General features: G+C 42.3%; 1 protein-coding gene across 1 annotated transcript; it reads right to left on the bottom strand.

Moving 5' to 3' along the window:
• Positions 1 to 647: 647 nt before the first annotated feature.
• Positions 648 to 16,562, bottom strand: LOC141092457 (tesmin-like). Its single transcript, XM_073578620.1, has 5 exons — positions 16,477 to 16,562; positions 5,654 to 5,750; positions 4,054 to 4,176; positions 1,887 to 1,996; positions 648 to 1,025 (listed from the first exon to the last, which is right to left on the bottom strand). Exons 1-5 carry the CDS (start codon positions 16,506 to 16,508, stop codon positions 854 to 856), a joined length of 534 nt encoding a protein of 177 aa, XP_073434721.1. The 5' UTR covers positions 16,509 to 16,562; the 3' UTR covers positions 648 to 853.
• Positions 16,563 to 17,159: the final 597 nt, after the last annotated feature.

Below are 17,159 nucleotides of genomic sequence, written 5' to 3'. Positions count from 1 at the left end.
CGGGTATTGCCATCGAGAGCGGGCGGTCATGTGGTTTCCATACTTCCGGGCCACATTCCAACTAGACATGTCCGGCCTCGCTTAATACAAGTTTAGGGAAGTCGAACACGTACAGTCTGCATGTGACTGCATATATGCAAACAGCATACTTGCAGTCTCACGCTCCTGACAGTGTGCGCCCCACACATTGTCAGCGCTCACAAGTCTGCAGTCACACAGAGTGACCACAAACTTTTATCAGAACATAGGAAAACCCCTTTAATCTAATTTGCACTTGAAACTCGCCCATTAAAGTGAATAAGTAAAAAAAAAAATGCACAGCGCATACTTTGAACATTTTATTGTATCATATTTTTTCTTTGCATACGAGAAAAACAGATACCACACAGATGGGAAAAATGGACACACAGACCAAAAATAATGAAATTCCGGTCCATTTTTTTTTTTATCTTGTATGCAAAAAATAACAACATGTGAATGAGGCATAAGATAGTTTATGTCAAGAGAATAACAATATTAAAGGGAATCTGTCACCAGGTTATTGCCAACTAATCTGAGAGCCCCTTAATGTAGAGAGAGATTCTGATTCCAGTGATGTATCACTTACTGGGCTGCTTACTGCGATTTTGATAAAATCCCTTCTTGAACTTCTAGATCGGCAGTAGAGAAAAATGTGGTTTTATCACAACTACAGTAAGAATCCCAATAAGTCACACACTGCTGGAATCAGGGTCTCTGCCCCTACATCATGACATTCTCAGGGTAGCAAATATCTAGTGACAGATTCCCTCTAAGTTGTATAACATGCTATATATTAGGTTACTAAACTATGTGAGTACACTACGGACAGCTATTAGTCCGGGTGTTTCTGTAATATCTCTCCTAGGCATCTACCAAATTCCTCAATTATCATCTTCTCCGCAGATATGGCTGAATACTGTTCTCTTTCAGCTGTTTCAGCCTGTGCCAAAAGACAGGCACATGTCGCTCTCACAAATTCCATGGAAGAGCAGATCCGTAGAATACTATGAGCAAAGAATAACATTACTGTCATTGATATACAGTGTCTCATGTATAATTCACACTTATGCAACAAGCTGATGATTCACCAGTTCTACTTCTTTTAAAGGAAATGAGAATAAAGGGGTACTCCGAGAAATGTAATATAAATAATTACAATTAATAAAGTACATTTAAATAATAGAAATGTTACTAAATACCTTCATTGAGGAAAAAATGTACCAAAAAGGTAACTTTGGTTAGTGCACTACCAGGATTTTCAATATGTCAGCTCCCAGCAGTTTCCCAGCCATCCCAGCTGTGGGGTTGTAGGAGCGGCTATAAGAATTTGATTTACGTTGCATCGATTTGCACATCTCTGTCATGTAAATATTGTTGGTATTTTAACTCCAGTTGCAAGAGAAATATGGCCTCTGTTTCCATTAAAGGAAATCGGTCACCATGTTTTTGTTATGTAATCTGAGAGCAGCATGATGTAGGGGCTGACACCCTGATTCCAGAGATGTATCACTTACTCGGCTGCTTGGTGAAGTTTTGATAAAATCCCTGTTTTCTCTGCTGCAGATCTACCAGTTCTCTGAATGCTGAGCTGTTTATAACCCCACCCACACCACTGATTGGCAGCTTTGTTTCTACACTGTGCAGAAAGCGGCCAATCAATGCTGGGGGCGGAGTTACACAGAGCAGGAGGACTATGTGGCATGAGGCAACTAATCCTTTAGTGATAATCTCCTGCTAATAAAACTGTGATTTTATTGAAACTTCAACAAGCAGTAAGTGTAGTAAGTGATATATCACTGGAATCAGAGTCTTTGCCCCTACATCATGCAGCCCTCTTACATACATATAAACTACCATTGTCTTACCTTTCTGTACCTGCATATTGCTGCTTATTCCTAAGGTATTTCTGGTCTGGCCTCTCTCCATAGTTCTTACATGCGATACATTTACACATAGTGGAGCACAATATATTAGCCTATAATAAATGAGAAAAAGAAACAATTCTTACAATTAATAAACCTAATTCATGGGCATCACTCTATATATAATCAATACTTCTAACTGTAGAGCCACAGACGCTACTAGAACAGCAGGATCGGCAGCTCAAGTGATTAAAGAGGTTTTCCAATAATTATTTCTTTTACACCCAAGGCTGGAGAGATTAAAAATAACAACATAGACTTTACTCACCTTCCCCTGCCCCAGCTCAGCCATTCGCTGCTCCCTTATTAGCCACAGTCCAATTACAGACCTACTGATTGCCTGTTAAAGGGAACCTGTCACCAGAAAAAAACCCTATTAACCTGTAGATATGGGGTTAAACTGCAGGTTAATAGTGTCATTAACTTGCCCGGCGCCCGCACTTAGCTGAACTCTGCCGGGAGAAAATGAACTTCATTTTCCCCTGCAGATTTCCGGTTTCAGTCAAGGAGGTGTGGTTCAGTCACCACTTTGAGTATACAGAGCGGCCTCTGTAACCGTGCCCCCGGTCCTGACTGCCAACGGCTCTGCATTGGGGCGGCGGTCAGTCAGTGCCGGGGGCGCGGTTACAGCAGCCGCTCTATATTCTCAGAGTGGAGATGGAACCAGCGCCTTCGCCACCCCCGCGACTGAAACCGGAACGCTGCAGGGGGAAATACAGTTCATTTTCTCCCTGCAGCATTCGGCTAAGTGCGGGTGCTGGGGAATTTATTAATGCTATTAACCTGCAGATTAACCCTATATCTGCATGTTAATTGCGTTTCTTTCTGGTGACAGGTTCCATTTAAAATATAGTCCGTCTTGGACACTTGAGTACAGGATTAAGCATATTCAAAAATGGGTTAAACAGTGGAAAGGTGTTCACATGTTGGGGGTCAGCCGAGTTGTGTGATCCATAAACTTTCCCTTTCCATGTATTACGTTTCTATGTATTATTGTTCTTCTGTTGTTTATCCTTTTTTATTTTATAACTGATTTATGTGTCACCTTATTATTTTTCTTGTAAGCAATATACTTTACATATTAAAATTTTAAGATATGCACTAAAGGATCCATAGCCTTTCGGGAAGTGTGTGGCCTTTTGACTGTCGGACAGAAGTGTGTATTCTGGGGTCTCATCACCCCGTGTGTTTGATACTGTCCATTCTGCCAGCTCTGTTCTCTGGTGTCACGGGGCGACTGGCCCTGCGTGACGCGATCCGACGATTGGTCGGTCACCAAACAAGACAAAACAAGGGGACACCGGGGACACAATTACAACGGTGGGCCCTTCAATAGGGAACGGGGAAGTGGACACCTCCTGCACTCTCCTATGGATGAGCCCTGAACTCTCCTCACATTCTCTATACAGGTTCTTTCAACCTGTCGCCGACCAGGATACCTAGGTCCCTCACTTGCCCTGCACCTATCCCTTACTAGGGAACTGGCAAGTGCGGACACTGGTCCCACCGCTGTACTAATAAGACACCAGGGAAAATAACAGACAGGGAAAAACAACAACACTTAGCTTGCTCTGCAGTCAAGCACCGGACCGCAGAGTAAGGCACCCGAACACTGCTTCCAGCAGGATAACCACTGCTCCAGATCAGCTGCAAACAGCACTTCTCAAGATAGCTTCTCTCTTCAGCAAGGTTGGCTTCCAAATGACCAGTATTACAACAGTGATCTGCAGCAGCAGGTGGCCTTATAAAGGGAAGAAGGGAGTGGTCACACCTGCTGACTAACAACACCAGCGGCCACCGGGTGGGAAACCCAGCAGCAGACTCACTAAACTTGTAGTAACACCAGCGGCCACCGGGTGGGAAACCCAGCAGCAGACTCACTAAACTTGTAGTAACACCAGCGGCCACCGGGGCAAAAACCCATATTAACTCCCGAGGGCTAGAAAGGAAAAAGGTTTATATAAGAGAGTTCAGACTCTGACACAGATCCAAAAATGGATTGTGACATCTGGTCCCTTAAAGGTGCAAAACTTCTGTTATAAGTTTATATTGAATATTGAATATATAGAATATTGAACCCCATTAATTCCAAAGCTTAAGCTTTACTAACCTCATAACATTTACAGTAATTTTTAAGACACCCAGTTTTTTTGCAGTTGCATCCTTTAGTATGTCTAGGTTTGACATCTCCAGTTTTGGGTTGGAAGGTGTCTGGGTATTTTTCTAGATTCACCTGGAACAAATCAAAGAATATTTACATACTGTATAATCTGTACATACAACACATACCTGCACAGATTAAGGCCTTGTGCACATGGTAGAGACATAGGCACTCTGCTATATGGTGCACCGCAATATGGAGATATGAGTACAGTATAAGCAATATGGTGACCAATCGTATTCTGTATGTCTCTACGTGATATTGGAAGCATTCAGATGTATGACCGTATGACCATAGACTGCTTGAAATCATACTTTGTAGGGAGCCCATAACATGCACCTGGGGATTTGAGCCCTTTTTGAAAATTTGTTCCCAAATTTGCAAATGAAATATAAGTTCCATTTACTACAGTTGAATACTCTCATGAAATCTGTCACGCTGTGACGGTCTTTGGTAAGGAAGGGGGGCCTCAAACTATCCCTGGAACTTGGACCCTAACTATCCCTGTCCTGGGGTTACTCTTGAAGGTAGAAAGGTCCAAGTCCCCGACCTTGCTATGCTCCTGTTAAACCCTGATCTGTCCCCTCCACTACCCCATGAGGCAAGGGACAGAAATATAAGGTAAACAAGACACAAAGGCAAAACAGGGAAAACGTAAAACCTCTATCAAGCAAAAGCACTAACCAGCAATAGTGAGGAGAATAGGGACTGGGAGGAATAATCTAAATTGGAAAAGAGACCAGGAGATGAACATACACGTACTAAAGCAAATCACAGAACACTACTAAAACAACTCTACTCCAACCACTTAGCTTTAGCAGACAGCACAAGAAGACAAATCTTTCACTGGCAGTGACAAGAAGGTCTGACCAGTTTTTATAGGAAAAGGTAATGACCAGATCAAAAACAGCTGAAATGGAGCTGCATGTTTCTCATCAGCATAAAAAGGGTTGTTAACCTCTTCAGCACCAAAGGAAAATGAATCCATTTAATATAGGACACTAATCACACTATCTCTGAAGAAGACCTGCGATTCATTACCCAACGTGACCGTGTAACTCCAGGTCTGGTATTGTAACCCTCCTACAATATCAGAGTATAGGAGACAATTATAATTCAGTCCTTCAGTCTAGATAGAATAGATGGCCAAAGGATGAATGTTCCCTCTTGAGACTGTGTAAACTAGGAAGAACAGAAAAGGTATTATGGCTAAAAGCCCCCAAGTACATCAGATGAAAAGTTGGCCAAACCTGTCTATTTTGGAGGTGTTGGCAAACCATCTGATGTCTATGGTTGTCTCCCGACTTTCCCACAATAGTTGATGTTGAGAGAGAGAAGAGACAAGCGCTCATGTATATAGGAGGATTTGGGAGAGACAGCTCTCTACCAGAAGGATGTTTGACCGGCAGCTGTCTCACGTGTATGGCCATCTTAAATCTTATGAATAACATCACAAAAGACGCACTGAAAGCACAGATAGAGAGAAGGCAAGGAAGTTAGCAAATTTATTAGAAATACAAATTCTCCGCTGTTAGCATTGTTGCCTTACCTTTATAGCCTTCTTCCGTTCATCCTCATGGTATACATTTTTGGAAGAGTTGTTATAGTTGCTGTAATACTCGCCATGTGCAAAGCAATCAAAATAACTAAGTGGGATATCAGAAAGAATTATTACGTGTAAGAATATAAAACATTTATTATACAGCTGCACTTCTGATCATCACTAAACACAGAATAGTAGTAACATTTAGAGTCTAACTCCACCTAAATGCCATGACAGAATGTCAGGAGTGCTGAGGCAAACAGTAAAATGCTGAGTATCTAACCCACCAAGTAATAAAAAAAATAAATATAATAATTTAATGGTAAATCTGTTAAATGCAAGTGTATAGAATCTCATGCCGTGTATTAGTTGCATGCCTACTTACATCACTATTGTACGCGTGTCCATTTTAAACCTATGCGCACATTAAATTCATGCTCACTGTGTGCATTGGAAGAAGCTGAGTGGTAGGTAAAGTCTTCTCTGATTGGAGTCATTCTCTTTTTGTTTATTCTCCATCCAACCCAGGCTTCCAAGACAACTTCCCTTGACCACCACTTTCCCTTCTGAGTTTGGTGCTACCACCTTAGGGGGGGGTTGTTTCACAATCAACATTTGTCACTTATCTACAACTGTTCTTCTGAAACTTCATGTGTGTCCTCAGTGGCCAGATAGTTGATGCTCAAGTTCAGCTCAGAGGAGGAAATTTTGATAGAGAGTTTATGTTACCTTGTTTGGCTGCTCCACCATAACAACAGAGATGGAGGTTAAATTAGCAGCTGAAATAAGCGGTCAGACAGCCTTTTTCACACATCTCCGGTCAAGTGTGTCAAGGGGCAGCACGGTGGCTCAGTGGTTGGCACTGCAGCCTTGTAGTGCTGGAGTCCTGGGTTCGAATCCCACCAAGGACAACATCTGCAAGGAGTTTGCGTGGGTTTCCTCCGGGTACTTTGGTTTCCTCCCATATTCCAAAGACATACTGGTAGGGAATTTAGATTGTGAGCCTCATCGGGGACAGTGATGATAATGTGTGCAAACTGTAAAGAGCTGCGGAATATGTTAGCGCTCTATAAAAATAAAGATTATTATTATCATTTCATATTATTAAGCACCGATACATGAAAAACTGTTCTGTGTCGAGCACAGAACTAGAAGCAAGAATGGAGTGTGTGTGGGAGAATCAAGGAACTTGGGCTTCGAAAATTATAATAATAGGCTGAAAATGTACTTTTTACAGCTATTTTGAACTGTCACACCGGTAACTCACGTTCTCAGCGCCATCCTACTCCCTGTGGTCACCGCTTTGCTTCTCCTCGTATCAGGCTGTCTTGCTGATTTGCCTCTTGCAGCTATCCTTCATCTTTCTGCTGTCTCTATCTGGCTACAAGGAGGCACGGACAGTATCTTCAGAAATTTTACCCTACTTTGTCCGGCAGAGATTAGGTTCCCTAGCCGATCACCTGACAGCAAGGGACATATTAGGCAGCTCCTCCCTCCACTCTATGCCTAAACTTAGGTTTCAAGCGACAGTCTGCCCTTTACAGTGGTATGGAAAGTATTCAGACCACTTTAAATTTTTCACTCTTTGTTTCACTGCAGCCATTTGGTAAATTCAAAAAAGTTCATTTTTTCTCATTAATGTATACTCTGCACCCCATCTTGACAGAAAAAATAAACAGAAATGTTGAAACTTTTGCACATTTATTAAAAAAGAAAAACTGAAATATCACATGGTGATAAGTATTCAGACCCTTTGCTCAGTATTGAATAGAAGCACCCTTTTGAACTAGTACAGTCATGAGCCTTCTTGGGAATGATGCAACAAGTTTTTCACTGTTGGATTTGGAGGTTCCTCTGCCATTGTTTCTTGCAGATCTTCTCCAGTTCCGTCAGGTTGGATGGTGAACGTTGGTGGACAGCCATTTTCAGGTCTCTCCAGAGATGCTCATTTGGGTTTAGGTCAGGGCTCTGGCTGGGCCAGTCAAGAATGGTCACAGAGATGTTCTGAAGCCACTCCTTTGTTATTTTAGCTGTGTGCTTAGGGTCATTGTCTTGTTGGAAGGTGAACCTTCGGCCAAGTCTGAGGTCCAGAGCACTCTGAAAGAGCTTTTCACCCAGGATATCTCTGAATTTGGCCGCATTCATCTTTCCTTCAATTGCAACCAGTCATCCTGTCCCTGCAGCTGAAAAACACCCCCATAGCAGGATGCTGCCACCACCATGTTTCACTGTTGGGATTGTATTGGGTAGGTGATGAGCAGTGCCTGGTTTTCTCCACACATACTGCTAAAACTATCACCAAAAAGTTCTATCTTTACCTCATCAGACCAGAGTCTTATTTTTCATAGTCTGGGAGTCCTTCATGTGTTTTTTAGCAAACTCTATGCAGGCTTTCATATTTCTGGTACAGAGGAGAGGCTTCCGTCGGGCCACTCTGCCATAAAATAAAAAAAAGGGAAGAAGCCAGCGCTGCCTATGGTCAGAACGCAATACATAAAGTGCATATGCACATATTCATTTTTAACTGTACTTCAAAAATGAGACATTTAGCAAACAATTGATCAATTCTTTGAGCCACCCCGCCACGCCAAGGCATTCTCATATGGTCAAAAACAAAAGACAACATTCAGCTCACCCCTGAGATGTAATTCCAAGCACAAGAAGCAGCACGGCTTCCTCACTGCTTCACAGCGTCCAAGGCAATAGGAAAAACAGAAGTGGATCCAGCTCCCTCACAGGGCTTATTTAAAAATTAGAAAATTTTTATTGGATGATCCTTAAAAAATTCAAAATGACAAAGCAGTCATCTCAGATGGCACAGCAATGACAGGGGGTGATGTGTAATAAGACCATATGCGTTTCAAGCAACATGACTCTTGAACACTAGTTGCCATTACAGCCTCCTAAATGTATTTAAAGCAAGACCACATTAAATGCATAATGTACCTGAAGTGTTTCTGAATCACTCCCATGGCGCCAGAAAGGGCGAGCGCAGATAAAGGTTGACCAGGTCCGGACATAGACATTTCAGGGCCAACCTCCACACTCACCTAACCAGCACCACAGATGAAGGGTGAAACAGGCCCAGACACAGGTGCACAATCAAATAGAGCCTGGGGCAGGGCAGGTCTGCTGTATGTGTGTACAGCAGCCTAGATCAATCACAATGAAGACAGAAGGAATGGCGTGCATAACCCAGCGCGCACGGCAAACTGTGGTGGTTAGCCACAACCAATATCAAATAAAAAGGGGAAGAAATCAGCACTCTCATATGAGAATGCCTTGGCGTGTCGGGGTGGTTCAAAGAATTGATCAATTGTTTGCAAAATGTCTCATTTTAAAGTACAGTTAGAAATTAATATGTGCATATGCACTTTATGTATTGCGTTCTGACCATAGGCAGTGCTGGCTTTTCCCCTTTCTTACTCTGCCATAAAGGCCCGACTAGTGGAGGGCTGCAGTGATAGTTGACCTTTGTGGAACTTTCTCCCATCTCCCAACTGCATCTGTGGAGCTCAGCCACAGTGATCTTGGGGTTCTTCTTTACCTCTCTCACCAAGGCTCTTCTCCCACGATTACCCAGTTTGTCTGGACGACCAGGTCTAGGATAACTTCTGTTGGTCCCAAACGTCTTCCATTTAAGGATTAGAGACCACTGTGTTCTTAGGAGCCTTATGTACTGCAGAAATTCTTTTGTAACTTTGGCCAGATCTGTGCCTTGCCACAATTCTGTCTCTGAGCTCCTTGGCCAGTTCCTTTGACCTCATGATTCTCATTTGGTCTGACATGCACTGTGAGCTGTGAGGTCTTATATAGACAGGTGTGCGCCAGTTCTATCAGTTTAATTACACACAGCTGGACTCCAATGAAGGAGTAGAACCATCTCAGGGAGGATCACAAGGAAATGGACAGCATGTGAGTTAAATATGAGTGTCTGAGCAAATGGTCTGAATACTTATCACCATGTGATATTTCAGTTTTTCTTTTTTAATAAATTTACAAAACTTTCTACATTTCTAATTTTTTTTTCAGAGGGCAGAGTGTACATTAATGAGAAAAAAAACTTTCTGCATTTACCAAATGGCTGCAATGAAACAAAGAGTGAAAAATTTAAAGGGGTGTGAATACTTTCCATACCCACTGTATGTTCCATCTTTTGCATTGTTTGTATTGATTCTCCTGTTAGCAACCCAGCTTGTATACCTATTCTATCTGACCTCTCCGCTCTTGACCTCGGATCTGGATTCTGCACCTGCCTGCCCCGACCTTGGACTGCTTGACAATGTCTCTGCCTGTGCCCCCATACCACACATCCTTGCGTTGACCCATTGGTCAGCTGCTGCAGGAGTACCACTTGGTGGCTACCCTACAGCCTACATAGTGAAGACCAGGTAGTTGCTTAGTCACACCCCTCCTGGGTAAGCCTGGCCAGTGGCGCAGTGGGTCCAGACCCACTACCATCAAATGAAAGATTGATCTTCTTTTCCCTGTAAAACCCTTTTAATGTAAATTTTTTTAAGTTCAAAATATTATTTTGCACAATTACAAACACAAAGAAAGCCACTGGCTACTATAACAATCTATAATATTGCTGTAGGTTTGTTGCAATATTTCAATGTTTTATCACAATTCTGCCAATTAGATGATGCAAGTCAATGTGTCAAAATGACATTAAAGCAGCTCTCCTCATCCTCCCATTAAAGTTTTTATCCTCTTAATATATTGCAGTCATCATATTACCATATATAGCACTGTGCACTTAAAATTGCTCATTTTGCCTTTCTAGCCAGCCAATTCTTTGCTGGGTAGAAAGGGAAAAAGAGCAATTGCATACCTCCCAACTTTTTAAAAACAGAAAGAGGAATACATTATGCACACTGCAACAAATTATGCCCACGTCCCTGGCCACAACCCAATCCACGCACATTTACCATTTCTTTTTCTCCGGGCTGGATACCCATTTCCGACAAAGCTTTTCTTTCCTGGCTGATGTATTGAGATGTTGCTTCAGTATTGCCACATAATCTTCTGCAGCAAAACAGCCCCACAACATGATGCTGCCGCCCCCGTGATTCACAGTTGGGATGGTGTTCTTAGGCTTCCAAGCTTCTCCCTTTTTCCTCCAAACGTAGCGATGGTCCTTATGCCCAAAAGAGTTCAATTTTTGTTTCATCAGACCACAGGACATGTCTCTAAAAATTAAGGTCTTTGTTCCTGTGTGCATTTGCCTACATTAATCTGGCTTTTTTATGTTTCTTTTGGAGTAATGACTTCTTCCTGGCAGAGTGACCTTTCAGCCCATGTTGATACAGCACTCGTTACACTGTGGATGATGACACAGTCTTAACCAGCTTCCGCCATCATCTTCACAAGGTCTTTTGCTTTTGTCCTTGGGTTGATATGTACATGTCAGACCAAATTACGTTCATCTCTGGGACACATAACCCATCTCCTTCCTGAGCGGTATGATGGCTGGACATGTCCATCTTGTTTGTACTTGCGTATAATTGTTTGTACGGATGAACGAGGAACCTTCAGGTATTTTGAAATTGTAGCCAAGGATGAGGCAGACTTGTGCAAGTCCACAATTCTCTTCCTGATATCTTGGCTGATTTATTTAGACTTTCCCATGATGCTACACATAGAAGCAGTGTGTTTCAGGTGTGCATTAAAATACAGGTGCATCTCACAAAATTAGGACATCATCAAAAAGTTAATTTATTTCACTTCTTCAATACAAAAAGTGAAACTCATATATTAGATAGAATCATTACAAACAGAGTGATCTACTTCAAGTGTTTATTTCTGTTAATGTTGATGATTATGGCTTACAGCCAATGAAAACCCAAAAGTCATTATCTCAGTAAATTAAAATACTTTCTAACACCAGCTTGAAGAAATTATTTTAAAAAACAAAATGTTGGCCTACTAAAATGCATGTTCAGTAAATGCACTCAATATGTTTGATCGCAGTGTGCCGGGGGTTAAAGTGCCGTACTATCTCGTCCAGGGTCAGACAGGCACAGGGCACCTGGATGGGATAGTACGTCTAAGGTCAGAGAGGGATTAATGCCACTCTCAGAGAAGGACAGAGGTATTTAACGGGGTTCTCATTCTTTCTCCAAACTCCACTTTCCACAGAGTTCAATAGGAGGTGCACTGATGGTCACAGACATAAAAGGTCCCCTGTGCAAGAATAACATCTGGGCCCGTTCCAGTCCAATAGTTCATCATAATGCACAATTTCACCTGTTTTGAAGGTCAAAATGAGCCCCTTTACCTCTTGGGCCCCTGTGCGGTTGCACAGGTTGCATCAATTATATGTCCAACCCTGAGGAGGTGTAACCTGACTCCTCACTGTCCAGTCTTGTTTTGACCAAGATGGATTTGAGCTGCTTTTTTTTTGAGTGAATAATGAGTTCAGGAGGTGTAGGGAAGATAAGAGGGGGCACATAAGTGGAGAAAGAAGCAGATTTCTCTAAAAAAAAGATATATTAGAAAGTGTCTTATATTTACTCATAGTATTGATTTAGGCCTCATTCACAAGTTTGTTTTTCGTGTACAAGTGCTATCCATGGTTTTCACAGATCACACTCTTACCTGTGATAGTCTATGAGGCCATTCACATGTCTGTGATTTTTTTGAGGACTGAACGATTTTCACGAACTCTCACAAAGGAGAAGGTGGAGAAACTTTTTTTCTCCATGTATGAGAAAAACTGATGACAGTTGAACCAAACGCTAATTAAACGCTGATCAAAATACTCAGTCCGATTTTCTCGTACGTGAAAAAATTGGATATCTGAATGAAGCCTTATGCAAAGTTTGCTGAAATGAGAGCGACAATTTACGTGACGTTTCGGTGGCGGCATCGGACACACGTGACTATTCCGAATGTACAAAGCACAAAGGTCAATGATTCCATCACAATAGCGCTCCTATCATCAAGACATGTGTTAGACCAGAAGTCTACATGGCCTAAATTGTTAAGAGGAACACCCAACCGGATTACAGCATAAAATCATTTTCTCAGGAATTAGCTGGATACATTAAGAACACATATCAGTGAATGCTGCGAAATGAACAGCGTACGTGCACAAAATTACAAGAAAATGCAATAAAAGTTTAACCCCTTCACTACCAAGGGTGGTTTGCACATTAACTACCGGGCCAATTTTTACAATTCTGACCACTGTCCCTTTATGAGGTCATAACTCTGAAACGCTTCCGTGGATCCCGGTGATTCTGACATTGTTTTCTCGTGACATATGGTACTTCATGTTAGTGGTAAAATTTCATTCATATAACTTGCGTTTATTTATGAGAAAAATGGAAATTTGGCGAAAATTTTGAAAATTCCGCAATTTTCCAACTTTGAATTTTTATGCCCTTAAATCACAGAGATATGGCACACAAAAAAGTTAATAAGTAACATTTGCCACATGTTTACTTTACATCAGCACAATTTTGGAACCAAAATTTTTATTTGTTAGTAAGATATAAGGGTTAAAAGTTGACCAGCGATCTCTCATTTTTGCAACACCATTTTATTTTTACGGACCACATCACATTTGAAGCCACTTTGAGGGGTTTATATGATAGAAAATACCCAAAAGTGACACCATTCTAAAAACTGCACCCCTTAAGGTGCTTAAAACCACATTCAAGGAGTTTATTAACCCTTCAGGTGCGTCACAGGAATTTTTTGAATATTTAAAAAAAATTAACATTTAACTTTTTTTCACAAAAAAAATTACTTCAGGTTCAATTTTTTTTATTTTACCAAGTGTAACAGGAGAAATTGGACTGCAAAAGTTATTGTGCAATTTGTCCTGAGCACGCTGATACCTGATATGTGGGGGGGAACATGTTTCGGCGCATGGCAGAGCTCAGAAGGGAAGGAGCGCCGTTTGACTTTTTCAATGCAAAATTGGCTGGAATTCTGATCGGACGCCATGTCGCGTTTGGAGAGCCCCTGATGTACCTAAACAGTGGAAACCCCCCACAAGTGACCCCATTTTTGAAACTAGACCCCCTAAGGAACTTATCTAGATATGTGGTGAGAACTTTGAACCCACAAGGGCTTCACAGAAGTTTATAATGTACAGAGGTACAATTAAAAAATCATATTTTTTCCACAAAATGATCTTTTCACCCCCAATTTTTATTTTCCCAAGGGTAGCAGGACCCTAAAAGTTGTTGTGCAATTTGTCCTGAGTACGCTGATACCCCATATGTGGGTGTATATGACTATTTGGGCACATGGCAGAGCTCAGAAGGCAAGCAGCGCCATTTGACTTTTTTGGCTGGAATTGAGATCAGACACCATGTCGCGTTTGGAAAGCCCCTGATGTACCAAAACAGTGGAAACCCCCCACAAATGACCCCATTTTGGAAACTAGACCCCCCAAGGAACTTATCTAGATGTGTGGTGAGAACTTTGAACCCCCAAGTGCTTCACAGAAGTTTATAACGCCCAGGCGTGAAAATAACAAAAAAATTTTTTTCCACAAAAATGATATTTTTGCCCCAAAATTTTTATTTTCCTAAGGGCAACAGGAGAAATAGGACCCCAAAAGTTGTTTTGCAAATTGTCCTGAGTAGGCTGATACCCCATATGAGGGGGTAAAACACTGGGTGCATGGCAGAGCTTGGAAGGGAAGGAGCACCATTTGACTTTTTCAACGCAGAATTGGCTGGAATTGAGATCAGATGCCATGTTGCATTTGGAGAGCACCTGATGTGCGCAAATAGTGGAAACCCCCAATTCTAACCCTAACCCTAGCCCTAACCCTAACCCTAGCCCTAACCCTAACCCTAGCCCTAACCCTAGCCCTAACCCTAGCCCTAACCCTAATGGGAAAATGGAAATAAATAAATTTTTTTAATTTTATTATTTTTCCCTAACTAAGGGGGTGATAACGGGGGGTTTGATTTACTATTTATGGCGGTTTTTATGTTTGGCAGCTGTCGCACGCTAAAAGACGCTTTTTATAGTAAAAATAGTTTTTGCATCACCACATATTGAGAGCTATAATTTTTCCATATTTTGACCCACCGAGTCATGTGAGGTCTTATTTTTTACGGGACGAGTTGACGCTTTTATTGGTATCATGTTCGGGCATGTGACATTTTTTGATCGCTTTTTATTTCGTTTTTTTGGGACGCAGAATTTACAAAAACCAGCGTTTCATGAATTTCTTTTGGGTGGTGCGTTTACGCCGTTCCGGGTGCGGTAAAATTTATAAGGCGGTTTTATTCTTCGGGTCAGTACGGTTACAGCGATACCTCATTTAGGTCTTTTTTTATGTTTTGGCGCTTTTCTGCAATGAAAACAATTTTATATAAAAAATAATTATTTTTGCATCACTTTATTCTGCGAGCTATAACTTTTTTATTTCTTCTCTGATGATGCTGTATGGTGGCTCGTTTTTTGCGGGACAAGATGACGTTTTCAGCGGTACCATGGATATTTATATGCGTCTTTTTGATCGCGCGTTATTGCACTTTTTGTTCGGCGGTATGATAATAAATCATTATTTTTTGCTTCGTTTTTTATTTTTATTTTTTAAGGGGTTCGCTTAAGGGGTTAACTATTGGGACAGTTTTATAGGGCGGGTCGTTACGGACGCGGCGATACCAAATATGTGTACTTTTATTGTTTTGGGTTTTTTTTATTTCCAAAAAATGAATTTATTGGGGAATATTTATTTTTTTTTAATTTATTTGGCGATTTTTTTAAAATTATTTTTACACTTTTTTTAATTTTTTTTTTTACTTTATTACAATGTCCCAGGGGGGACATCACTGTCCTGTGACAGATCGCTGATCTGTCACATCACAGATCACTGTGACAGATCAGCGATCTGTCACAGGCACTGCACAAGCTTCCTCATGCCTGCGCTTTGCAGGCACTGAGGAAGCCAGCTTCCTGCAGGCCCCCGGAGGTCCCCGTCGCCATATTGGATCCAGGGACCTGCAGGAAAGGAGTCCCCCGCAGCAGCGCTGCACATTGCGCTGCCGTGGGGGGCTCAGGGAAGCAAGGAGGAAGCCCCCTCCCTGCCGATGCTTCCCTTTAACCCCCGGTACACCGCGATCGTGTTTGATCGCGGTGTGCAAGGGGTTAACGTGTCGGGGGCGGTCCGTGACCGCCCCTGACACATTGTGCCGGGTGTCAGCTATGATAATTAGCTGACACTCGGCCGCGATCAGCGGCGCTCACCACGTGGGCGCTGCTGATCGCAATGACGTAATATTCCATCCATGGTAATTAGGTCCATGGTCACATGGACGGAATATTACGTCATTTGTAGGTAAGGGGTTAAAAGGTTCATCACTGGGAAGAGGCGACAGAACATCTCTGTGCCTTAGGAGGAAAATTCTGTTCATTCTTCTTGCGATCTCTGGGATCCTGCAATAGGACCATTTCGTATGTTTGCCTCGTCTCATCGCAGCTCCGTGACCTCGCTCATTAATGGACAGTGTTTTCTGAACTCCTCAGACCCCTTTCTCTGGGTTTCTTGCGTATATATCGGATTACAGTTTTGCCTGAAGTCGTGGATAACGCTGTGATGATTCAATATGGCAGGCACGTGCAAACAATTGGGTGCTTCATTTTCTTGGGATCAATTGAAACAAATTTAGGAGGAGCGAACGTCAACAAATAGTAGAACATTGTGAAATTAGCAAGGGAATCAATTCTATGAAATTGTTACTGTCAGCGATGGCTATACTGTACAAGATTGATCCTGCTAAAGAGCAGCATTGGTCAGAGATATCAGGTAATACACTAAAACCTCAAGATGTAATAGAATATGCAATTATTCTTACCCTGGAAGTGTTAGGGTCGAGGCCCTTTCCATATCTACCTCGGAGCGAAATGCCACGTCGGCACGTGACGGGTATAAAGCTCTGGTACCCATCTGGTTAACACAAAAAAATTATATATATATATATACATCACACACATGCAAAAAACCTTCCAGAACGAAGAGAATAGCGCCACCCATTGGTAGTAGTAATCCTATATCAATATTGACCCTTTAAAGAATATTGATTTAGTGTCACGACTCACGACTCCACCCCTCAATGTGTATAGCATGCAGTTACTGACACCTGAGTCGTCCAATCTGGTGCAGGGGCGTGCTGAGCTGTCAGTGTTTTGATTGATAGCTCAGTCATCCAATCTGGTGCAGGGGCGTGCTGAGTTGTCAATACTTTGATTGACAGCTCAGTCGTCCAGTCTGGTGCAGGGGTGTGCTGAGCTGTCAGTGTTTTGATTGACAGCTCGGCCGGCCAATCTGAGACCATGAGGTTCTGGACTGCCTCAGGTGTTTCCTGTCCAAGGTGATTACCCAGCTACTTAACTGGGCTCAGGCCGGTTTCACATTAGCGCTTTTTAAGCGCACGCACGGCCGGGGTTGCTCCGCCCCCGAGCCGGCTCTCTGCCCAGCGTGCCCGCCCCTTGCTTGTAGCGCCGCCTACTAGCGGACAGCGGCGCCTGCGATCGGCGC

Source organism: Dendrobates tinctorius, unplaced genomic scaffold, assembly GCF_039654945.1.
Source record: "Dendrobates tinctorius isolate UK_male_01 unplaced genomic scaffold, ASM3965494v1 ptg000059l, whole genome shotgun sequence".
NCBI classification, from domain to species: domain Eukaryota; kingdom Metazoa; phylum Chordata; class Amphibia; order Anura; family Dendrobatidae; genus Dendrobates; species Dendrobates tinctorius.
The sequence above is the reverse complement of the archived record's forward strand: the minus strand, read 5'-3'. Positions and strand labels throughout refer to the sequence as shown.

What these genes read in the sequence shown, in the direction of transcription:
- LOC141092457 (XM_073578620.1), bottom strand. Translation starts at nt 16,508, where the DNA reads ATGGAAAGGGCCTCGACCCTAACACTTCCAGG. An exon ending in AACGGAAGAAGGCTATAAAG is followed by an intron (nt 4,177 to 5,653) that starts GTAAGGCAACAA and finishes GATTTGTTCCAG; the next exon opens with GTGAATCTAGAAAAATACCC. An exon ending in ATTACTGTAAATGTTATGAG is followed by an intron (nt 1,997 to 4,053) that starts GTTAGTAAAGCT and finishes CATTTATTATAG; the next exon opens with GCTAATATATTGTGCTCCAC.